This window comes from Salvelinus namaycush, unplaced genomic scaffold, assembly GCF_016432855.1.
Source record: "Salvelinus namaycush isolate Seneca unplaced genomic scaffold, SaNama_1.0 Scaffold1317, whole genome shotgun sequence".
Taxonomy (NCBI): domain Eukaryota; kingdom Metazoa; phylum Chordata; class Actinopteri; order Salmoniformes; family Salmonidae; genus Salvelinus; species Salvelinus namaycush.
Window position 1 is genome coordinate 43622 of NW_024058028.1, and position 25095 is coordinate 68716.

Below are 25095 nucleotides of genomic sequence, written 5' to 3' on the forward strand. Positions count from 1 at the left end.
CTCTCCTCTCTGCCTCCTCCCTCTCTCCTCCTCCTCCCTTCCTCCTTCTCCTCCTCTACTCTCCTATCCTCCTCCTCTCCTCTCTGCCTCCTCCCTCTCTTCTTCTCCTCCCTCTATCCTCCTCCCTCTATCCTCCTCCCTCTATCTTCCTCCTCCTCCCTCTCTCCTCCTCCTCCCTTCCTCCTTCTCCTCCTCTACTCTCCTATCCTCCTCCCTCTATCATCCTCCCTCTATCATCCTCCTCCTCCCTTCCTCCTTCTCCTCCTCTACTCTCCTATCCTCCTCCCTCTATCCTCTCTGCCTCCTCCCTCTCTCCTCCTCCTCCCTTCCTCCTTCTCCTCCTCTACTCTCCTATCCTCCTCCTCTCCTCTCTGCCTCCTCCCTCTCTCCTCCTCCTCCCTTCCTCCTTCTCCTCCTCTACTCTCCTATCCTCCTCCCTCTATCCTCTCTGCCTCCTCCCTCTCTCCTCCTCCTCCCTTCCTCCTTCTCCTCCTCTACTCTCCTATCCTCCTCCTCTCCTCTCTGCCTCCTCCCTCTCTCCTCCTCCTCCCTTCCTCCTTCTCCTCCTCTACTCTCCTATCCTCCTCCCTCTATCCTCTCTGCCTCCTCCCTCTCTCCCCAGGTGTAGTAGGCAGTAATAAGACTGTACTGAAGTACGTGACAACAGCTGTCTTCCTGTACATTGCTATCCTCCTCCCTGCCATCGCTTTCGGCTCACTCAACGATGAGAGAACACGGGGCGAGATTGGTATACGCACACACACACACACACACACACACACACACACACACACACACACACACACACACACACACACACACACACACACACACACACACACACACACACCTGACTGTGTGTGTGTCTTTTCAGATGTCCAGAAGACCATTATCGGCCAAAGTATAGGAGGGCTCATCTATTCTCTTTTCGCTGGGTCACCGTTGGTCATCCCTCTGACCACAGCTCCTCTGGCCATCTTCATCAGTGGTAGGTCTCTCTCCTCTTCTTCATCAGTGGTAGACCTCTCTCCTCTTCTTCATCAGTGGTAGGCCTCTCTCTTCTTCTTCATCAGTGGTAGGCCTCTCTCCTCTTCTTCATCAGTGGTAGGACCTCTCTCTTCTTCTTCATCAGTGGTAGACCTCTCTCCTCTTCTTCATCAGTGGTAGACCTCTCTCTTCTTCATCAGTGGTAGACCTCTCTCTTCTTCTTCGTCAGTGGTAGGTCTCTCTTCTCTTCTTCATCAGTGGTAGGCCTCTCTCTTCTTCTTCATCAGTGGTAGGCCTATCTCTTCTTCTTCATCAGTGGTAGGCCTCTCTTCTTCTTCTTCATCAGTGGTAGGTCTCTCTTCTTCATCAGTAGTAGGTCTCTCTTCTTCATCAGTGGAAGGTATTTCTCTTCTTCTTTATCAGTCGTAGGTCTCTCTTCTTCTTCATCAGTGGTTGGTGTTTCTCTTCTTCTTCATCAGTGGTAGGTCACTCTTCTTCTTCATCAGGTGCAGGTTGCTCTCTCTTCTTCATCAGTGGTAGGTCTCTCTCCTCTTCTTCTACATCAGTAGTAGGTCTCTCTTCTTCTTCATCAGTGGTAGGTCTCTCTATGCTTCTTCATCAGTGGTAGGTCTCGCTCTTCTTCATCAGTGGTAGGTCTCTCTCTTCTTCATCAGTGGTAGATCTCTCTTTTCTTCAGTGGTAAGTCTCTCTCCTCTTCATCAGTGGTTGCTCTCTCCTTCAACGCTCTCTCCTTCTTCATCAGTGGTAGGGCGCTCTCTCGTCTTCATCAGTAGTAGGTCTCTCTTCTTCTTCATTAGTGGTAGGTTTCTCTACGCTTCTTCATCAGTGGTAGATCTCTCTCTTCTTCATCAGCGGTTGGTCTTACTATCTTCTTCTTCATCAGTGGTTGGTCTTACTCTCTTCTTCTTCATCAGTAGTAGGTCTTACTCTCTTCTTCTTCATCAGTGGTTGGTCTTACTCTCTTCTTCTTCATCAGTGGTAGGTCTCTCTTCTTCATCAGTAGTAGGTCTCTCTTCTTCTTCATTAGTGGTAGGTTTCTCTACGCTTCTTCATCAGTGGTAGATCTCTCTCTTCTTCATCAGTGGTTGGTCTTACTCTCTTCTTCTTCGTCAGTGGTAGAGCTCTCTCTTCTTCATCAGTGGTTGGTCTTACTCTGTTCGTCTTCATCAGTGGTAGGTCTCTCTTCTTCAGTGGTAAGTATCTCTCTTCATCAGTGGTTGGTCTCTCTCCTTCTTCATCAGTGGTAGGTCACTCTCTCTTCTTCATCAGTGGTAGGTCTCTCTCCTCTTCTTCTACATCAGTAGTAGGTCTCTCTTCTTCATCATCAGTGGTAGGTCTCTCTCTCTTCTTCATCAGTGGTAGGTCTCTCTCTCTTCTACATCAGTGGTAAGTCTCTCTCTCTTCTTCATCAGTGGTTGGTCTCTCTCTCTTCTTCATCAGTGGTAGGTCTCTCTCTCTTCTACATCAGTGGTAGGTCACTCTCTCTTCTCCATCAGTGGTAGGTCTCTCTCTCTTCTACATCAGTGGTAGGTCTCTCTTCTCTTCCACGACAGTGGTAGGTCTTTCTCCTCTTTTTCATCAGTGGTAGGTCTCTCTCTTCTTCCTCAGTGGTATGTCTCTCTCTTCTTCAGTGGTAAGTCTCTCTCCTCTTCATCAGTGGTTGCTCTCTCCTTCAACGCTCTCTCCTTCTTCATCAGTGGTAGGTTGCTCTCTCTTCTTCATCAGTAGTATGTCTCTCTTCTTCTTCATTAGTGGTAGGTTTCTCTACGCTTCTTCATCAGTGGTAGATCTCTCTCTTCTTCATCAGTGGTTGGTCTTACTCTCTTCTTCTTCATCAGTAGTAGATCTCTCTCTTCTTCATCAGTGGTTGGCCTTACTCTCTTCTTCTTCATCAGTAGTAGGTCTCTCTCTTCTTCTTCATCAGTGGTGGGTTTCTCATCTTCATCAGCGGTAGGTCTTTCTTCTTCTTCATCAGTGGTAGACCTCTCTCTTCTTCTTCGTCAGTGGTAGGTCTCTCTTCTCTTCTTCATCAGTGGTAGGCCTCTCTCTTCTTCTTCATCAGTGGTAGGCCTATCTCTTCTTCTTCATCAGTGGTAGGCCTCTCTTCTTCTTCTTCATCAGTGGTAGGTCTCTCTTCTTCATCAGTAGTAGGTCTCTCTTCTTTATCAGTGGAAGGTATTTCTCTTCTTCTTTATCAGTCGTAGGTCTCTCTTCTTCTTCATCAGTGGTTGGTGTTTCTCTTCTTCTTCATCAGTGGTAGGTCACTCTTCTTCTTCATCAGGTGCAGGTTGCTCTCTCTTCTTCATCAGTGGTAGGTCTCTCTCCTCTTCTTCTACATCAGTAGTAGGTCTCTCTTCTTCTTCATCAGTGGTAGGTCTCTCTATGCTTCTTCATCAGTGGTAGGTCTCGCTCTTCTTCATCAGTGGTAGGTCTCTCTCTTCTTCATCAGTGGTAGATCTCTCTTTTCTTCAGTGGTAAGTCTCTCTCCTCTTCATCAGTGGTTGCTCTCTCCTTCAACGCTCTCTCCTTCTTCATCAGTGGTAGGGCGCTCTCTCGTCTTCATCAGTAGTAGGTCTCTCTTCTTCTTCATTAGTGGTAGGTTTCTCTACGCTTCTTCATCAGTGGTAGATCTCTCTCTTCTTCATCAGCGGTTGGTCTTACTATCTTCTTCTTCATCAGTGGTTGGTCTTACTCTCTTCTTCTTCATCAGTAGTAGGTCTTACTCTCTTCTTCTTCATCAGTGGTTGGTCTTACTCTCTTCTTCTTCATCAGTGGTAGGTCTCTCTTCTTCATCAGTAGTAGGTCTCTCTTCTTCTTCATTAGTGGTAGGTTTCTCTACGCTTCTTCATCAGTGGTAGATCTCTCTCTTCTTCATCAGTGGTTGGTCTTACTCTCTTCTTCTTCGTCAGTGGTAGAGCTCTCTCTTCTTCATCAGTGGTTGGTCTTACTCTGTTCGTCTTCATCAGTGGTAGGTCTCTCTTCTTCAGTGGTAAGTATCTCTCTTCATCAGTGGTTGGTCTCTCTCCTTCTTCATCAGTGGTAGGTCACTCTCTCTTCTTCATCAGTGGTAGGTCTCTCTCCTCTTCTTCTACATCAGTAGTAGGTCTCTCTTCTTCATCATCAGTGGTAGGTCTCTCTCTCTTCTTCATCAGTGGTAGGTCTCTCTCTCTTCTACATCAGTGGTAAGTCTCTCTCTCTTCTTCATCAGTGGTTGGTCTCTCTCTCTTCTTCATCAGTGGTAGGTCTCTCTCTCTTCTACATCAGTGGTAGGTCACTCTCTCTTCTCCATCAGTGGTAGGTCTCTCTCTCTTCTACATCAGTGGTAGGTCTCTCTTCTCTTCCACGACAGTGGTAGGTCTTTCTCCTCTTTTTCATCAGTGGTAGGTCTCTCTCTTCTTCCTCAGTGGTATGTCTCTCTCTTCTTCAGTGGTAAGTCTCTCTCCTCTTCATCAGTGGTTGCTCTCTCCTTCAACGCTCTCTCCTTCTTCATCAGTGGTAGGTTGCTCTCTCTTCTTCATCAGTAGTATGTCTCTCTTCTTCTTCATTAGTGGTAGGTTTCTCTACGCTTCTTCATCAGTGGTAGATCTCTCTCTTCTTCATCAGTGGTTGGTCTTACTCTCTTCTTCTTCATCAGTAGTAGATCTCTCTCTTCTTCATCAGTGGTTGGCCTTACTCTCTTCTTCTTCATCAGTAGTAGGTCTCTCTCTTCTTCTTCATCAGTGGTGGGTTTCTCGTCTTCATCAGCGGTAGGTCTTTCTTCTTCTTCATCAGTGGTTGGTCTCTCTCTTCTTCTACATCAGTAGTAGGTCTCTCTCCTCTTCTTCATTATTGGTAGATCTCTTTCTTCTTCATCAGTGGTTGGTCTCTCTCTCTTCTTCATCAGTGGTAGGTCACTCTCTCTTCTTCATCAATGTTAGGTCTCTCTCTCTTCTACATCAGTGGTAAGTCTCTTTCCTCTTCTTCATCAGTGGTAGGTCTCTCTTCTTATTCATCATTTGCAGGACTCTTTCTCTTCTTCTACATCAGTGGTAGGTCTCTCTCATCTTCATCAGTGGTAGGTCTCTCTCTCTCCTTCTTCATCAGTGGTATGTTTCTCTCTTCTTCATCAGTGGTAGATCTCTCGCCTCTTCTTCATTAGTGGTAATCTCTCTACTCTTCTTCATCAGTGATGGTCTTACTCTCTTCTTATTCGTCAGTAGTAGGTTTCTCTCTTCTTCTACATAAGTGGTAGGTCTCTGCTCTTCATCAGTGGTAGGTCTCTCTCTCTCCTCATCATCAGTGGTAGGTCTCTCTCTCTCCTCTTCTTCATCAGTGGTAGGTCTCTCTCTCCTCATCATCAGTGGTAGGTCTCTCTCTCTCCTCATCATCAGTGGTAGGTCTCTCTCTCTCCTCTTCATCAGTGGTAGGTCTCTCTCTCTCCTCTTCTTCATCAGTGGTAGGTCTCTCTCTCCTCTAATTCATCAGTAGTAGGTCTCTCTCCTCTTCTTCAGGTGTTTCTCTGAGCCTTGTATCCTCTATATTTGTCTCCGTCTGCCCTCCACCTCGCCGTCTGCCCCTCCACCTCGCCGTCTGCCCCTCCACCTCGCCGTCTGCTCCTCTACCTCGCCGTCTGAGGAACGGAGCACCATTAACATCTGCTGCCTCTGATGGAGTTTTAATATAGTGTATGTTTGTTTAGAGGCTGTCTGATGTTTGAATTTTTCTCAATACCGACTGACTGAGCTGTGTGTGTGTGTGTGTGTGTGTGTGTGTGTGTGTGTGTGTGTGTGTGTGTGTGTGTGTGTGTGTGTGTGTGTGTGTGTGTGTGTGTGTGTGTGTGTGTGTGTGTGTGTGTGTGTGTGTGTGTGTGTGTGTGTGTGCGTGTGTGTGACTATTATCCTGAGATTGTCTGGTGGTTAAACAGTTGTTTGTCTGAGGAAACCCATGATGGTTAAACAGTTGTTTGTCTGAGGAAACCAATGGTGGTTAAACAGTTGTTTGTCTGAGGAAACCCATGATGGTTAAACAGTTGTTTGTCTGAGGAAACCCATGATGGTTAAACAGTTGTTTGTCTGAGGAAACCCATGATGGTTAAACAGTTGTTTGTCTGAGGAAACCCATGATGGTTAAACAGTTGTTTGTCTGAGGAAACCAATGGTGGTTAAACAGTTGTTTGTCTGAGGAAACCCATGATTTGGTGCTGGTTGTTTCGCTGTTCAAATGAAGTCACCAGGTTTTGTTGCTGTATAATGTTGGTAACACTAGAGTGATATTTGTCTGGCACCGTCAGACATGTCTGTAGCTGAGCCTGGGGTTTGGTCTCACGGCTAGTTGAATCCTACGGTAGTCCTACCACTGTCTTCACATCCCTTCACTTTCCTGTCTGGCTACCCACGGGGGCTGGCTACCCACGGGGGCTGCAGTAGTCTCAAGGTCATGGTCTTGGATATCCCCGACCGTGGGGCAACGTAAGCGAGAGCAATGATGCATTGCCAGAAACTGTCTATCAAGGTTAGGGAAGATGGCCAGCACCTGCTTGAACCATCAACTTTCACCCTTAAACTTCTCATTGGGTGTTGCACTACAGCTGCCCTTTACTCTCTTCAACTAATGTGTGTATATCACAGGGTTTGGGTACAACAGAAGACATATTTCTGTCTTGTGTTGACTAATAAAGTCTTCTCTCTCCCTGATCATTAAGAAATATAATTCTCTGTCTGTCTACAGTGATCCGTGGTCTCTGTGATGACTATGACCTGGACTTTACAGCGTTCTACGCCTGCATCGGTCTCTGGAACTCCCTCTTCCTCATCCTGGGAGGCATCTTCAACGTCTCCCTGCTCATGAAGCTGTTCAAAAGGTACTCTATGTACTGAATATTATACTGTATTCCTGTTCATATATGACTATAAATAAGTAATCAACGAGGGGCTATGAGTTCCATGGAAAATAAAGAATGACATGGTGTGTTCCACGACGTGCTAGCAGAATGGAACTACCCTTCCACTGAGTTGCATTATTTTCCAGAGAACGCATAGAGCCCCGAGTTGATTATCCCCTTCATACCATGTCTACAATTTACCACGTATGAAGCTAGACGTGTTAAACATCCACTGAGAGTTTAGTGGAAAGCTACAGTCGTTTCTGTGGTAACCCAAACAGACTTGCTGGTTTAGGTAATTAAACCCATCAGTCCCAGCTTGGTATTATTAAAATCAAAAATCGCAACGCCAACAATGTTTTCAGCTCAACTTCTGCTTTCAAAAAGCAGCTCAAACATAGAACATGTTAGAACTATGGCCATTGAATTCTACCGTGCTGATATACTGTCACGGCCGTCGAATGAAGAGGACCAAAGCGCAGCGTGGTGAGTGTACATTAGCCTTTTATTACAGAAAATGACACCAACAAAACAACCGTGAAGCTCACGATGGCTATATGCCACAAACACAAGTCAACTTCCCACACACAGAAAGGAGGGAAAAGGGCTACCTAAGTATGGTTCCCAATCAGAGACAACAATAGACAGCTGTCCCTGATTGAGAACCACACCCGGCCAAAACAAAGAAATACAAAAACATAGAAAATACAACATAGAATGCTCACCCAAATCACACCCTGACCAAACCCAAAATAGAGACATAAAATGCTCTAAGGTCAGGGCGTGACATATACTGTGTGTTATAGAATGAACTATGGCCATTGAATTCTACCGTGCTGATATACTGTGTGTTATAGAAGGAACTATGGCCATTGAATTCTACCGTGCTGATATACTGTGTGTTATAGAAGGAACTATGGCCATTGAATTCTACCGTGCTGATATACTGTGTGTTATAGAAGGAACTATGGCCATTGAATTCTACCGTGCTGATATACTGTGTGTTATAGAAGGAACTATGGCCATTGAATTCTACCGTGCTGATATACTGTGTGTTATAGAAGGAACTATGGCCATTGAATTCTACCGTGCTGATATACTGTGTGTTATAGAAGGAACTATGGCCATTGAATTCTACCGTGCTGATATACTGTGTGTTATAGAAGGAACTATGGCCATTGAATTCTACCGTGCTGATATACTGTGTGTTATAGAAGGAACTATGGCCATTGAATTCTACCGTGCTGATATACTGTGTGTTATAGAAGGAACTATGGCCATTGAATTCTACCGTGCTGATATACTGTGTGTTATAAGGAAATATAAACTGAGTGGTTTAAGCCCTGAATGCTGATTGGCTGACAGCCGTGGTATATGAGACCGTATACCACGGGTATTACAAAACATATATTGTTACTGCTCTAATGACGTTGGTAACCAGTTTATAATAGCAATAAGGCACCTTGGGGGGTTGTGGTATATGACTAATATACCACGTCTAAAGGCTGTATCCAGGCACTCTGCGTCGTGCGAAGAACAGACTTAGCCGTGGTAGATTGGTCATATACCACACCCCTCTGGCCTTATTCCTTAAACAATGCACGCTCTAGAATGGCCTTCAAGCCAATCAGAAACACGTATTCAACAATGCCATTGTCACGATCGTTGGAATAAATGGACCAAGGCGCAGCGTGTGTAAGGTTCCACATGTTTTAATAAATGAAACTCACCAAAACAAATACGGAAACAAACGAAACGTGAAGTAATGGAGTGCTCACAGGCAGCTACACAAAAACAAGATCCCACAAACAACAGGTGGGAAAAGGCTGCCTAAATATGATCCCCAATCAGAGACAACGATAGACAGCTGCCTCTGATTGGGAACCATACCAGGCCAACATAGAAACGGAAAAAAAACTAGAATGCCCACCCTAATCACACCCTAACCAAATAGAGAAATAAAAGGCTCTCTGAGGTCAGGGTGTGACAGCCATGGTATAATGTACAGTAACATCTACAATGTCATGAAGCTGTTTTAAAGGTCACCGACATCATAGACATGGGGTACCATCATTTCACTGTTTGTGTTGTCGTTGGGGACTGTGGATGTGTCTCTGTTCGTACGTTAGTCACTCAGACAGCACTGGACCGATTTTGACAAAACTTGGTGGAATGATGCATCTTGCCATAGAGATCCGACATTTACAAAATGACACTGATAGGCCCAAGTCGGGAGCTATAGTAATTAACTGGAATGTGTTAGTGATATCTCAATTGGCCCAAGGGAAGTGCTACATCGTTGGTGGGGGACGACATGTTTACTGTGGCCTTGTTTATTGTTGTTGCTCTTGTTGTTGTTGTCGTCTGCCAGGTCAACAGAGGAGGTCATAGCTCTGTTCATCTCTATAGCCTTCGTGGTGGACGCTCTGAAGGGAACCGTCAAAAGTAAGGAGGAGGACAACTCAATTTAGGTCTTACAGACCATACAGAACATATACCATACAGACCATTCAGATTATTTTATACCATACAGACTATTCAAAATTACTATATACCATACAGAATATTCAAAATTACTATATACCATACAGAATATTCAAAATTACTATATACCATACAGAATATTCAAAAGTACTATATACCATACAGAATATTCAAAATTACTATATACCATACAGACTATTCAAAATTACTATATACCATACAGAATATTCAAAATTACTATATACCATACAGAATATTCAAAATTACTATATACCATACAGAATATTCAAAATTACTATATACCATACAGACTATTCAAAATTACTATATACCATACAGAATATTCAAAATTACTATATACCATACAGAATATTCAAAATTACTATATACCATACAGAATATTCAAAATTACTATATACCATACAGAATATTCAAAATTACTATATACCATACAGAATATTCAAAATTACTATATACCATACAGAATATTCAAAATTACTATATACCATACAGAATATTCAAAATTACTATATACCATACAGACTATTCAAAATTACTATATACCATACAGAATATTCAAAATTACTATATACCATACAGAATATTCAAAATTACTATATACCATACAGAATATTCAAAATTACTATATACCATACAGACTATTCAAAATTACTATATACCATACAGAATATTCAAAATTACTATATACCATACAGAATATTCAAAATTACTATATACCATACAGAATATTCAAAATTACTATATACCATACAGAATATTCAAAATTACTATATACCATACAGAATATTCAAAATTACTATATACCATACAGAATATTCAAAATTACTATATACCATACAGACTATTCAAAATTACTATATACCATACAGAATATTCAAAATTACTATATACCATACAGACTATTCAAAATTACTATATACCATACAGACCATTCAGATTACTATATACCATACAGACCATACAGATTACTATATACCATACAGACCATACAGATTACTATATACCATACAGATTACTATATACCATACAGACCATTCAGATTACTATATACCATACAGACCATTCAGATTACTATATACCACACAGACCATTCAGATTACTATATGCCATACAGACCATTCAGATTACTATATACCATACAGACCATTCAGATTACTATATGCCATACAGACCATTCAGATTACTATATACCATACAGACCACTCAGATTACTATATACCATACAGACCATTCAGATTACTATATGCCATACAGACCATTCAGATTACTATATGCCATACAGACCATTCAGATTACTATATACCATACAGACCACTCAGATTACTATATACCATACAGACCATTCAGATTACTATATGCCATACAGACCATTCAGATTACTATATACCATACAGACCATTCAGATTACTATATACCATACAGACCATTCAGATTACTATATACCATACAGACCATTCAGATTACTATATACCATACAGACCATTCAGATTACTATATAACATACAGACCAAATTAGATTACTATATACCATACAGACCATTCAGATTACTATATAGTATACAGACCATACAGATTACTATATACCATACAGACCATACAGATTACTATATACCATACAGACAATTCAGATTACTATATACCATACAGACCATACAGATTACTATATACCATACAGACCATACAGATTACTATATACCATACAGACCATACAGATTACTATATACCATACAGACCATTCAGATTACTATATACATACAGACCACTCAGATTACTATATACATACAGACCATTCAGATTACTATATACCATACAGACCATACCGATTACTATATACCATACAGACCATTCAGATTACTATATACATACAGACCATTCAGATTACTATATACCATACAGACCATTCAGATTACTATATACCATACAGACCATACAGATTACTATATACCATACAGACCATTCAGATGATTATATACCATACAGACCATTCAGCATTTTGTTCTTTCAGTATGCTGCCATGCCCAAGGTGTCATGGAGATGATCCAATTGGATATGTTCTGATGATTAATTACTCCCTGTTGTGTCTCCACCCTCCAGTCTTCCATAAATACTACCACGCCCCGATGCTGACCAATGGAAGTGGGGAGGCGTTGCTACGGCTACAGGAGCAGGGGGGTGTGACCCTACTGGGGGGTAATGGGACAGGGGCGGAGGGAGGAGGGGTGGGGAGCTCTCTCCCTCTGCCTGACTCCTTCATCCAGTGTACCAGGGAGAGACCAGTCCTGTGTCTGCTGCTGATGCTGGGAACCCTGTGGCTGGGCTACACCCTCTACCAGTTTAAAAAGAGGTACAGTAGAACCACCTCTACCAGTTTAAACAGAGGTACAGTAGAATCCCCTCTACCAGTTTAAACAGAGAGACAGTAGAACCCCCTCTACCAGTTTAAACAGAGAGACAGTAGAACCCCCTCTACCAGTTTAAACAGAGACAGTAGAACCCCCTCTACCAGTTTAAACAGATGTACAGTAGAACCCCCTCTACCAGTTTAAACAGATGGACAGTAGAACCCCCTCTACCAGTTTAAACAGATGTACAGTAGAACCCCCTCTACCAGTTTAAACAGATGTACAGTAGAACCCCCTCTACTAGTTTAAACAGAGAGACAGTAGAACCCCCTCTACTAGTTTAAACAGAGAGACAGTAGAACCCCCTCTACCAGTTTAAACAGATGTACAGTAGAATCCCCTCTACCAGTTTAAACAGAGAGACAGTAGAACCCCCTCTACCAGTTTAAACAGATCTACAGTAGAATCCCCTCTACCAGTTTAAACAGAGAGACAGTAGAACCCCCTCTACCAGTTTAAACAGAGAGACAGTAGAACCCTCTCTACCAGTTTAAACAGATGTACAGTAGAACCCCCTCTACCAGTTTAAACAGATGTACAGTAGAACCCCCTCTACTAGTTTAAACAGAGAGACAGTAGAACCCCCTCTACCAGTTTAAACAGATGTACAGTAGAACCCCCTCTACCAGTTTAAACAGATGTACAGTAGAACCCCCTCTACCAGTTTAAACAGAGAGTCAGTAGAACCCCCTCTACCGGTTTAAACAGAGGTACGGTAGAACCCCCTCTACCAGTTTAAACAGAGACAGTAGAACCCCCTCTACCAGTTTAAACAGATGTACAGTAGAACACCCTCTACCAGTTTAAACAGAGAGGCAGTAGAACCCCCTCTACCAGTTTAAACAGAGAGACAGTAGAACCCCCTCTACCAGTTTAAACAGAGAGACAGTAGAACCCCCTCTACCAGTTTAAACAGAGAGTCAGTAGAATCCCCTCTACTAGTTTAAACAGAGACAGTAGAACCCCCTCTACCAGTTTAAACAGAGAGACAGTAGAACCCCCTCTACCAGTTTAAACAGAGAGACAGTAGAACCCCCTCTACCAGTTTAAACAGAGAGACAGTAGAACCCCCTCTACCAGTTTAAACAGAGAGACAGTAGAACCCCCTCTACCAGTTTAAACAGAGAGACAGTAGAACCCCCTCTACCAGTTTAAACAGAGAGTCAGTAGAATCCCCTCTACCAGTTTAAACAGAGAGACAGTAGAACCCCCTCTACTAGTTTAAACAGAGAGTCAGTAGAACCCCCTCTACCAGTTTAAACAGAGAGACAGTAGAACCCCCTCTACCAGTTTAAACAGAGAGTCAGTAGAATCCCCTCTACCAGTTTAAACAGAGAGACAGTAGAACCCCCTCTACTAGTTTAAACAGAGAGACAGTAGAATCCCCTCTACCAGTTTAAACAGAGAGACAGTAGAATCCCCTCTACCAGTTTAAACAGAGAGACAGTAGAACCCCCTCTACCAGTTTAAACAGAGACAGTAGAACCCCCTCTACCAGTTTAAACAGAGACAGTAGAACCCCCTCTACCAGTTTAAACAGATGTACAGTAGAACCCCCTCTACCAGTTTAAACAGAGAGACAGTAGAACCCCCTCTACCAGTTTAAACAGAGACAGTAGAACCCCCTCTACCAGTTTAAACAGAGAGACAGTAGAACCCCCTCTACCAGTTTAAACAGAGAGACAGTAGAACCCCTATACCAGTTTAAACAGAGAGACAGTAGAACCCCCTCTACCAGTTTAAACAGAGAGACAGTAGAACCCCCTCTACCAGTTTAAACAGATGTACAGTAGAACCCCCTCTACCAGTTTAAACAGAGAGTCAGTAGAACCCCTATACCAGTTTAAACAGAGAGACAGTAGAACCCCCTCTACCAGTTTAAACAGAGAGACAGTAGAACCCCCTCTACCAGTTTAAACAGATGTACAGTAGAACCCCCTCTACCAGTTTAAACAGAGAGACAGTAGAACCCCCTCTACCAGTTTAAACAGATGTACAGTAGAACCCCCTCTACCAGTTTAAACAGAGAGACAGTAGAACCCCCTCTACTAGTTTAAACAGAGAGTCAGTAGAACCCCCTCTACCAGTTTAAACAGAGAGACAGTAGAACCCCCTCTACCAGTTTAAACAGAGAGTCAGTAGAATCCCCTCTACCAGTTTAAACAGAGAGACAGTAGAACCCCCTCTACTAGTTTAAACAGAGAGACAGTAGAATCCCCTCTACCAGTTTAAACAGAGAGACAGTAGAATCCCCTCTACCAGTTTAAACAGAGAGACAGTAGAACCCCCTCTACCAGTTTAAACAGAGACAGTAGAACCCCCTCTACCAGTTTAAACAGAGACAGTAGAACCCCCTCTACCAGTTTAAACAGATGTACAGTAGAACCCCCTCTACCAGTTTAAACAGAGAGACAGTAGAACCCCCTCTACCAGTTTAAACAGAGACAGTAGAACCCCCTCTACCAGTTTAAACAGAGAGACAGTAGAACCCCCTCTACCAGTTTAAACAGAGAGACAGTAGAACCCCTATACCAGTTTAAACAGAGAGACAGTAGAACCCCCTCTACCAGTTTAAACAGAGAGACAGTAGAACCCCCTCTACCAGTTTAAACAGATGTACAGTAGAACCCCCTCTACCAGTTTAAACAGAGAGTCAGTAGAACCCCCTCTACCAGTTTAGACAGATGTACAGTAGAACCCCCTCTACCAGTTTAAACAGAGAGACAGTAGAACCACCTCTACCAGTTTAGACAGATGTACAGTAGAACCCCCTCTACCAGTTTAAACAGAGAGACAGTAGAACCCCCTCTACCAGTTTAGACAGATGTACAGTAGAACCCCCTCTACCAGTTTAAACAGATGTACAGTAGAACCACCTCTACCAGTTTAAACAGAGAGACAGTAGAACCCCCTCTACCAGTTTAAACAGATGTACAGTAGAACCCCCTCTACCAGTTTAAACAGAGAGTCAGTAGAACCCCCTCTACCAGTTTAAACAGAGAGTCAGTAGAACCCCCTCTACCAGTTTAAACAGAGAGACAGTAGAACCCCTATACCAGTTTAAACAGAGAGACAGTAGAACCCCCTCTACCAGTTTAAACAGAGAGACAGTAGAACTCCCTCTACCAGTTTAAACAGAGAGACAGTAGAACTCCCTCTACCAGTTTAAACAGAGAGACAGTAGAACCCCCTCTACCAGTTTAAACAGAGAGACAGTAGAACCCCCTCTACCAGTTTAAACAGATGTACAGTAGAATCCCCTCTACCAGTTTAAACAGAGAGACAGTAGAACCCCCTCTACCAGTTTAAACAGAGAGACAGTAGAACCCCCTCTACCAGTTTAAACAGAGAGACAGTAGAACCCCCTCTACCAGTTTAAACAGAGAGACAGTAGAACTCCCTCTACCAGTTTAAACAGATGTACAGTAGAACCCCCTCTACCAGTTTAAACAGAGAGTCAGTAGAACCCCCTCTACCAGTTTAAACAGAGACAGTAGAACCCCCTCTACCAGTTTAGACAGATGTACAGTAGAACCCCCTCTACCAGTTTAAACAGAGAGACAATAGAACCCCCTCTACCAGTTTAAACAGAGAGACAGTAGAACCCCCTCTACCAGTTTAGACAGAGAGACAGTAGAACCCCCTCTACCAGTTTAAACAGATGTACAGTAGAACCCCCTCTACCAGTTTAAACAGAGAGACAGTAGAACCCCCTCTACCAGTTTAGACAGAGAGACAGTAGAACCCCCTCTACCAGTTTAGACAGAGAGACAGTAGAACCCCCTCTACCAGTTTAAACAGAGAGACAATAGAACCCCCTCTACCAGTTTAAACAGAGAGACAGTAGAACCCCCTCTACCAGTTTAGACAGAGAGACAGTAGAACCCCCTCTACCAGTTTAAACAGAGAGTCAGTAGAACCCCCTCTACCAGTTTAAACAGAGAGTCAGTAGAACCCCCTCTACCAGTTTAGACAGATGTACAGTAGAACCCCAGTATTGTAACGACCCTGGGTTTATAAGCGCAGATATCGACTGCCGCTTGAGCGTGTTTTTGGGGCACAGTCGATAGCGCGCTGGACTTCGGGCTAGAATGGTCGAGGGTTCGAGACCTGCTCCCTGCCTGGAAACAAAAGAGATCAATAATATTTATCCAGCCTTTGCTGCTATCCTTGCAGATATGCATAATATGCTGTGACCCAAATCAAAAACCATTTAATAATTAAAAATAACAAAAAATGTAGCTGTAGGTTGTGGTAACATTTAAACTTAAAAACATGTTTTTCCTTATTTTTGCATGGATCACCAGTGCAGTTGAATGCAACATTGGATCACCGGTGCAGTTGAATGCAACATTGGATCACCGGTGCAGTTGAATGCAACATTGGATCACCAGTGCAGTTGAATGCAACATTGGATCACCGGTGCAGTTGAATGCAACATTGGATCACCGGTGCAGTTGAATGCAACATTGGATCACCAGTGCAGTTGAATGCAACATTGGATCACCGGTGCAGTTGAATGCAACATTGGATCACCAGTGCAGTTGAATGCAACATTGGATCACCGGTGCAGTTGAATGCAACATTGGATCACCAGTGCAGTTGAATGCAACATTGGATCACCGGTGCAGTTGAATGCAACATTGGATCACCGGTGCAGTTGAATGCAACATTGGATCACCGGTGCAGTTGAATGCAACATTGGATCACCAGTGCAGTTGAATGCAACATTGGATCACCAGTGCAGTTGAATGCAACATTGGATCACCGGTGCAGTTGAATGCAACATTGGATCACCGGTGCAGTTGAATGCAACATTGGATCACCAGTGCAGTTGAATGCAACATTGGATCACCAGTGCAGTTGAATGCAACATTGGATCACCAGTGCAGTTGAATGCAACATTGGATCACCAGTGCAGTTGAATGCAACATTGGATCACCGGTGCAGTTGAATGCAACATTGGATCACCGGTGCAGTTGAATGCAACATTGGATCACCGGTGCAGTTGAATGCAACATTGGATCACCAGTGCAGTTGAATGCAACATTGGATCACCGGTGCAGTTGAATGCAACATTGGATCACCAGTGCAGTTGAATGCAACATTGGATCACCGGTGCGGTTGAATGCAACATTGGATCACCAGTGCAGTTGAATGCAACATTGGATCACCGGTGCAGTTGAATGCAACATTGGATCACCAGTGCAGTTGAATGCAACATTGGATCACCGGTGCAGTTGAATGCAACATTGGATCACCAGTGCAGTTGAATGCAACATTGGATCACCGGTGCAGTTGAATGCAACATTGGATCACCAGTGCAGTTGAATGCAACATTGGATCACCGGTGCAGTTGAATGCAACATTGGATCACCAGTGCAGTTGAATGCAACATTGGATCACCGGTGCAGTTGAATGCAACATTGGATCACCGGTGCAGTTGAATGCAACATTGGATCACCAGTGCAGTTGAATGCAACATTGGATCACCGGTGCAGTTGAATGCAACATTGGATCACCAGTGCAGTTGAATGCAACATTGGATCACCAGTGCAGTTGAATGCAACATTGGATCACCAGTGCAGTTGAATGCAACATTGGATCACCGGTGCAGTTGAATGCAACATTGGATCACCGGTGCAGTTGAATGCAACATTGGATCACCAGTGCAGTTGAATGCAACATTGGATCACCGGTGCAGTTGAATGCAACATTGCTGTACGGTGCAATCTGAATGTGTTGTCGTTGAGTTTGCCAACTGAGGCTACTGCTCAAATGTGGCTGTAACGTGTTTCTGCTATGCATGGTGTTTTGTTGCAGGTTTAGTTTTTTGGGGTTATTCATTGTCAAACTTTGCAAACTCAAGCCAGACTGAAACATTTTGGTAGCCTTGCTAGGACTGTGGACTGTGTCTGTACAATTTCCATCCGGTGCAAATCACTGTAAACAGTAAACTAATAAAACTAATAAAAAATAAAAATAAAACGAATAAACTAATAAAACTAGTAAAGTAATAAACTGTAAACAGGACACACGAAAGCAGCGCAGTTGAAGTTGAATTCAAATCAAATCAAATTCTATTGGTCACATACACATATTTAGCAGATGTTATTGCGGGTGGAGCGAAATGCTTGCGTTCCTAGCTCCAACAGTGCAGTAATATCTAACAATTCACAACAATAAACACATCTATAAGTAAAATAATGGAATTAAGAAATGTATAAATATTAGATTGAGCAATGTCAGAGTGGTATTGACTAAGATACAGTAGAATAGAACACAGTATATACAAATGAGATGAGTAAAGCAGTATGTAAACAATGTGACTAGTGGATGGTAGCGGGGTGGATAGGCCTTGGCTCTGGTGGTTGTTGTCCTTGATGATCTATTTGGCCTTCATGTGACATCGGGTGGTGTTGGTGTCCTGGAGCGCAGGTAGTTTGACCCCAGTGACGCGTTGGGCAGACCTCAGCACCCTCTGGAGAGGCGGTGCAGTTGCCATACCAGGCGGTGATACAGCCCGACAAGATGCTCTCCGTTGTGCATCTGTAAAAGTTTGTGAGGGTTTTAGAGGCCAAGCTAATTTCTTCAGCCTCCTGCGATTGAAGAGGCGCAGTTGCGCCTTCACCACACTTTCTGTGTGGGTGGACCATTTCAGATCGTCTGTGTGGGTGGACCATTTCAGATCGTCAGTGATGTGTACGCCGAGGAACTTGAAGCTTTACACCTTCTCCACTGCTGTCGCGTCGATGTACGTAAGTATTCAGACCCTTTGCTTTGAGTCTCGAAATTGAGCTCAGGTGCATCCTGTTTCCATTGATCGTCCTTGAGATGTTTCTACAAATTGATTGGAGTCCACCTGTGGTAAATTCAATTGTTTGGACATGATTTGGAAAGGCACACACCTGTCTATATAAGGTCCCACAGTTGACAGTGTATGTCAGAGCAAAAACCAAGACATGAGGTCGAAGGAATTGTCCGTAGAGCGCCGAGACAGGACTGTGTCGAGGCACAGATCTGGGGAAGGGTACAGAATAAGTTCTGCAGCATTGAAGGTCCCCAAGAAAACAATGGCCTCCATCATTCTTAAATGTAAGAAGTTTGGAACCACCAAGACTCTTCTTAGAGCTGGCCGCCCGGCCAAACTGAGCAATCGGGGGAGAAGGGCCTTGGTCAGGGAGGTGACCAAGAACCGATGGCAGAGTTCCTCTGTGGAGATGGGAGAACCTTCCAGAAGGACAGCCATCTCTGCAGCATTCCAACAATCAGGCCTTTATGGTAGAGTGGCCAGACGGAAGCAAATCCTCAGTAAAAGGCACATGACAGCCCGCTTGGAGTTTGCCAAAAGGCACCTAAAGGACTTAGACCATGAGAAACAAGATTCTCTGGTCTGATGAAACCACGATTGAACTCTTTGGCCTGAATGCCAAGCGCACGTCTGGTGGAAACCTGGCACCTGTGGGGAGGTTTTTCAGTGACAGGGACTGGGATACTAGTCAGAATCGAAGGAAAGATGAACGGAGCCAAGTACAGCGAGATCCTTGTTGTAAACTTGCTCCAGATCGCTCAGAACCTCTGGTGCGAAGGTCCACCTACCAACAGGAGAACGACCCTAAGCACACAGCCAAGACAATGCAGGAGTGGCTTTGGGACAAGTCTCAATGTCCTTGAGTGGCCCAGCCAGAGTCCAGACTTGAACCCGATCGAACATCTCTGGAGAGACCTGAAAATAGCTGTGCAGCGACACTCCCCAACCAACCTGACAGAGCTTGAGACGATCTGCAGAGAAGAATGAGAGAAACTCCCCAAATACAGGTGTGGCAAACTTGTAGCGTCATAGAAGACTCGAGGCTGTAATCGCTGCTAAAGGTCCTTCAACAAAGTACTGAGTAAAGGGTCTGAATACTTACAGTATATCACAAAAGTGAGTACACCACTCACATTTTTGTAAATATTTGAGTATATCTTTTCATGTGACAACACTGAAGAAATGACACTCTGCTACAATGTAAAGTAGTGAGTGTACAGCTTGTATAACAGTGTACATTTGCTGTCCCCTCAAAATAACTCACACAGCCATTAATGTCTAAACCGCTGGCAACAAAAGTGAGTACACCCCTAAGTGAAAATGTCCAAATTGGGCCCAATGAGTCATTTTCCCTCCCCGGTGACATGTGACTCGTTAGTGTTACAAGGTCTCAGGTGTGAATGGGGAGCAGGTGTGTTAAATTTGGTGTCATCGCTCTCTCACTCCCTCATACTGACTGGTCACTGGAAGTTCAACATGGCACCTCATGGCAAAGAACTCTCTGAGGATCTGAAAAAAAGAATTGTTGCTCTACATAAAGATGGCCTGGGCTATAAGAAGATTGCCAAGACCCTGAAACTGAGCTGCAGCACGGTGGCCAAGACCATACAGCGGTTTAACTGGACAGGTTCCACTCAGAACAGGCCTCGCCATGGTCGACCAAAGAAGTTGAGTGCACGTGCTCAGCGTCATATCCAGAGGTTGTCTTTGGGAAATAGACGTATGAGTGCTGCCAGCATTGCTGCAGAGTTTGAAGGGGTGGGGGGTCAGCCTGTCAGTGCTCAGACCATACGCCGTACACTGCATCACATTGGTCTGCATGGCTGTCGTCCCAGAAGGAAGCCTCTTCTAAAGATGATGCACAAGAAAGCCCGCAAACAGTTTGCTGAAGACAAGCAGACTAAGGACATGGATTACTGGAACCATGTCCTGTGGTCTGATGAGACCAAGATAAACTTGTTTGGTTCAGATATGGTGTCAAGCGTGTATGGCGGCAACCAGGTGAGGAGTACAAAGACAAGTGTGTCTTGCCTACAGTCAAGCATGGTGGTGGGAGTGTCATGGTCTGGGGCTGCATGAGTGCTGCCGGCACTGGGGAGCTACAGTTCATTGAGGGAACCATGAATGCCAACATGTACTGTGACATACTGAAGCAGAGCATGATCCCCTCCCTTCGGAGACTGGGCCGCAGGGCAGTATTCCAACATGATAACGACCCCAAACACACCTCCAAGACGACCACTGCCTTGCTAAAGAAGCTGAGGGTAAAGGCGATGGACTGGCCAAGCATGTCTCCAGACCTAAACCCTATTGAGCATCTGTGGGGCATCCTCAAACGGAAGGTGGAGGAGTGCAAGGTCTCTAACATCCACCAGCTCCGTGATGTCGTCATGGAGGAGTGGAAGAGGACTCCAGTGGCAACCTGTGAAGCTCTGGTGAACTCCATGCCCAAGAGGGTTAAGGCAGTGCTGGAAAATGATGGTGGCCACACAAAATATTGACACTTTGGGCCCAATTTGGACATTTTCACTTAGGGGTGTACTCACTTTTGTTGCCAGCGGTTTAGACATTAATGGCTGTGTGTTGAGTTATTTTGAGGGGACAGCAAATGTACACTGTTATACAAGCTGTACACTCACTACTTTACATTGTAGCAAAGTGTCATTTCTTCAGTGTTGTCACATGAAAAGATATACTCAAATATTTACAAAAATGTGAGGGGTGTACTCACTTTTGTGATATACTGTATGTAAAAGTGATATTTCCGTTTTTTATTTTTAATACATTTGCAAAAATTTCTAAACCTGTTTTGCTTTGTCATTGTGTGATATTGTGTGTAGATTGATAAGTAACGTAACAAAATGTGGAACAAGTGAAAGGGTGGGAATACTTTCCGACTGGACTGTACAGTGCACATTAGTGGTATGGCCTCGCCATGCGGTTCCTATTGACCTATTGAAGGGCCTTGGGTGCGTCCCAAGTGGCACCCTATTCCCTATGTAGTGCACTACTTTAGACCAGGGCTCTATGGCACCCTATTCCCTATGTAGTGCACTACTTTAGACCAGGGCTCTATGGCACCCTGTTCCCTATGTAGTATACTACTTTAGACCAGGGCTCTATGGCACCCTATTCCCTATGTAGTGCACTACTTTAGACCAGGGCTCTATGGCACCCTATTCCCTATGTAGTGCACTACTTTAGACCAGGGCTCTATGGCACCCTATTCCCTATGTAGTGCACTACTTTAGACCAGGGCTCTATGGCACCCTGTTCCCTATGTAGTGCACTACTTTAGACCAGGGCTCTATGGCACCCTATTCCCTATGTAGTGCACTACTTTAGACCAGGGCTCTATGGCACCCTATTCCCTATGTAGTGCACTACTTTATACCAGGGCTCTATGGCACCCTATTCCCTATGTAGTGCACTACTTTAGACCAGGGCTCTATGGCACCCTATTCCCTATGTAGTGCACTACTTTAGACCAGGGCTCTATGGCACCCTGTTCCCTATGTAGTGTATTACTTTAGACCAGGGCTCTATGGCACCCTATTCCCTATGTAGTGACCTACTTTAGACCAGGGCTCTATGGCACCCTATTCCCTATATAGTGCACTACGTTAGATCAGGGCTCTATGGCACCCTATTCCCTATATAGTGCACTACTTTAGACCAGGGCTCTATGGCACCCTATTCCCTATGTAGTGCACTACTTTAGACCAGGGCTCTATGGCACCCTATTCCCTATGTAGTGCACTACTTTAGACCAGGGCTCTATGGCACCCTGTTCCCTATGTAGTGTATTACTTTAGACCAGGGCTCTATGGCACCCTATTCCCTATGTAGTGACCTACTTTAGACCAGGGCTCTATGGCACCCTATTCCCTATGTAGTGCACTACTTTAGACCAGGGCTCTATGGCACCCTATTCCCTATGTAGTGCACTACTTTAGACCAGGGCTCTATGGCACCCTGTTCCCTATGTAGTGTATTACTTTAGACCAGGGCTCTATGGCACCCTATTCCCTATGTAGTGACCTACTTTGACCAGAGCCTTATGTGTCTTCACGCTGCCCAGAGGGCCTCTATGTCTGCTAGCTGCCCTGAGGGCCTCTATGTCTGGTCGCTGCCCTGAGGGCCTCTATGTCTGCTCCCTGCCCTGAGGGCCTCTATGTCTACTCCCTGCCCTGAGGGCCTCTGTGTCTGCTCCCTGCCCTGAGGGCTTCTATGTCTGCTCCCTGCCCAGAGGGCCTCTATGTCTGCTCCCTGCCCCTGAGGGCCTCTATGTCTGCTCCCTGCCCCTGAGGGCCCCTGTGTCTGCTCCCTGCCCTGAGGGCCTCTATGTCTGCTCCCTGCCCCTGAGGGCCCCTGTCTGAATGTTTTGATTAATCCAATCAACCTCTCTCTCTCTCTCTCCTCACTTACTCCCTCTATCTCCTCCCCTCTTTCCCTCTATATCTATCTCCTCCCTCCCTCTCCTCTCTCCCTCACCCTCTCTCTCTCTCACTCTCCCTCCAGTCCATTTCTCCATTCCAAGGTGAGAGAGGTTTTGTCAGACTGTGCCCTGCCCATCTCGGTTTTGGCATTCTCCTTCATCGGATCCTACCTGTTCAACGACATCGAGCGTCAGTACCTCCCTTCTCTTCTTCTCCTCTCCTTCAGTACCCCTCCTCTCTTCTCCTTCTCCCCTCTCAGTACCCTCTCCTCCTCTCCTTCTCCCCTCTCAGTACCCTCTCCTTCTATCCTTCAGTACCCTCTCCTCCTCTGCTTCTATCCTTCAGTACCCCTCTCCTCCTCTCCTTCTATCCTTCAGTACCCTCTCCTCCTCTCCTCCTATCCTTCAGTACCCTCTCCTCCTCTGCTTCTATCCTTCAGTACCCCTCTCCTCCTCTCCTTCTATCCTTCAGTACCCTCTCCTTCTCCCCTCTCAGTACCCTCTCCTCCTCTCCTTCTATCCTTCAGTACCCTCTCCTCCTCTGCTTCTATCCTTCAGTACCCCTCTCCTCCTCTCCTTCTATCCTTCAGTACCCTCTCCTTCTCCCCTCTCAGTACCCTCTCCTCTCCCTGTCCACCTGATATACTCTCCTCTGTTTCTACTTTCTGCTCTCAAACATAAACAACCCTAGTCCTCAACTCTAGTCCTCAACCCTAGTCCTCAACCCTAGTCCTCAACCCTAGTCCTCAACCCTAGTCCTCAACCCTAGTCCTCAACCCTAGTCCTCAAACCTAGTCCTCAAACCTAGTCCTCAACCTTAGTCCTCAACCCTAGTCCTCAACCTTAGTCCTCAACCCTAGTCCTCAACCCTAGTCCTCAACCCTAGTCCTCAACCCTAGTCCTCAACCTTAGTCCTCAACCTTAGTCCTCAACCTTAGTCCTCAACCTTAGTCCTCAACCTTAGTCTTCAACCCTAGTCCTCAACCCTAGTCCTCAAACCTAGTCCTCAACCCTAGTCTTCACACCTAGTCTTCAACCCTAGTCCTCAACCCTAGTCTTCAACCTTAGTCCTCAACCCTAGTCCTCAACCCTAGTCCTCAACCCTAGTCTTGTTTCTACAGTTCCAGTGTTTAACTTCCGTAACGGTCCGATGTTCAACATTGCTCCAGTTGGGAAGTTGTCAGTCATGAACGTTTTGTCGGCCATGGGCCTCGGCTTCCTCCTGGCTCTCCTCATCTTCATCGACCAGAACATTGTGGTCTCTCTCACCAACGCTCCCGAGAACAGGTACAGATGTGCCGACGCTGATGCGCTTTATCTGAGTGTGTGTGTGTGTGTGTGTGTGTATATCAACTGTGTGTGTGTGTATGCTCTTTGTGTATGTGTGTGTGTGTATGCTCTTTGTGTATGTATGTGTGTGTCCCAGGCTGCTGAAGGGAACAGCGTACCACTGGGACCTGATGCTCTCTGGGCTCATCAACATCCTGATGTCTCTCCTGGGGTTACCATGGATGCACGCAGCCTTCCCCCACTCCACCCTGCACGTCAGACAGCTAGCCTTCGTAGAGCAGCGGGTAGAGGGAGGACATCTATATGAGACGTGAGTTACCTGCACAGACCTTCCCCTTAGAGACTACCTGCCCCTTAGAGACTACCTGCCCCTTAGAGACTACCTGTCCCTTAGAGACTACCTGCCCCTTAGAGACTACCTGTCCCTTAGAGACTACCTGCCCCTTAGAGACTACCTGCCCCTTAGAGACGACCTGTCCCTTAGAGACGACCTGCCCCTTAGAGACGACCTGCCCCTTAGAGACGACCTGCCCCTTAGAGACGACCTGCCCCTTAGAGACTACCTGCCCCTTAGAGACTACCTGCCCCTTAGAGACTACCTGCCCCTAAGAGACGACCTGCCCCTTAGAGACGACCTGCCCCTTAGAGACTACCTGCCCCTTAGAGACTACCTGCCTCTTAGAGACTACCTGCCCCTTAGAGACGACCTGCCCCTTAGAGACTACCTGCCCCTTAGAGACGACCTGCCCCTTAGAGACGACCTGCCCCTTAGAGACTACCT

General features: G+C 45.1%; 1 protein-coding gene across 1 annotated transcript in view; it reads left to right on the plus strand.

Moving 5' to 3' along the window:
* The window catches only part of LOC120036364 (sodium bicarbonate transporter-like protein 11), a gene marked incomplete at its 5' end in the record, with an annotated part of 57578 nt that extends 32950 nt beyond the window's left edge, over positions 1-24628 (plus strand). Inside the window, 8 exons of the mRNA XM_038982839.1 lie at positions 623-748; positions 875-988; positions 6715-6847; positions 9240-9313; positions 11468-11717; positions 23108-23214; positions 24146-24311; positions 24451-24628. Coding sequence (XP_038838767.1) covers positions 623-748; positions 875-988; positions 6715-6847; positions 9240-9313; positions 11468-11717; positions 23108-23214; positions 24146-24311; positions 24451-24628 — 1148 coding nt within the window. The remainder of the gene's footprint in view (positions 1-622; positions 749-874; positions 989-6714; positions 6848-9239; positions 9314-11467; positions 11718-23107; positions 23215-24145; positions 24312-24450) is intronic.
* Between the last annotated feature and the right edge of the window lie 467 nt (positions 24629-25095).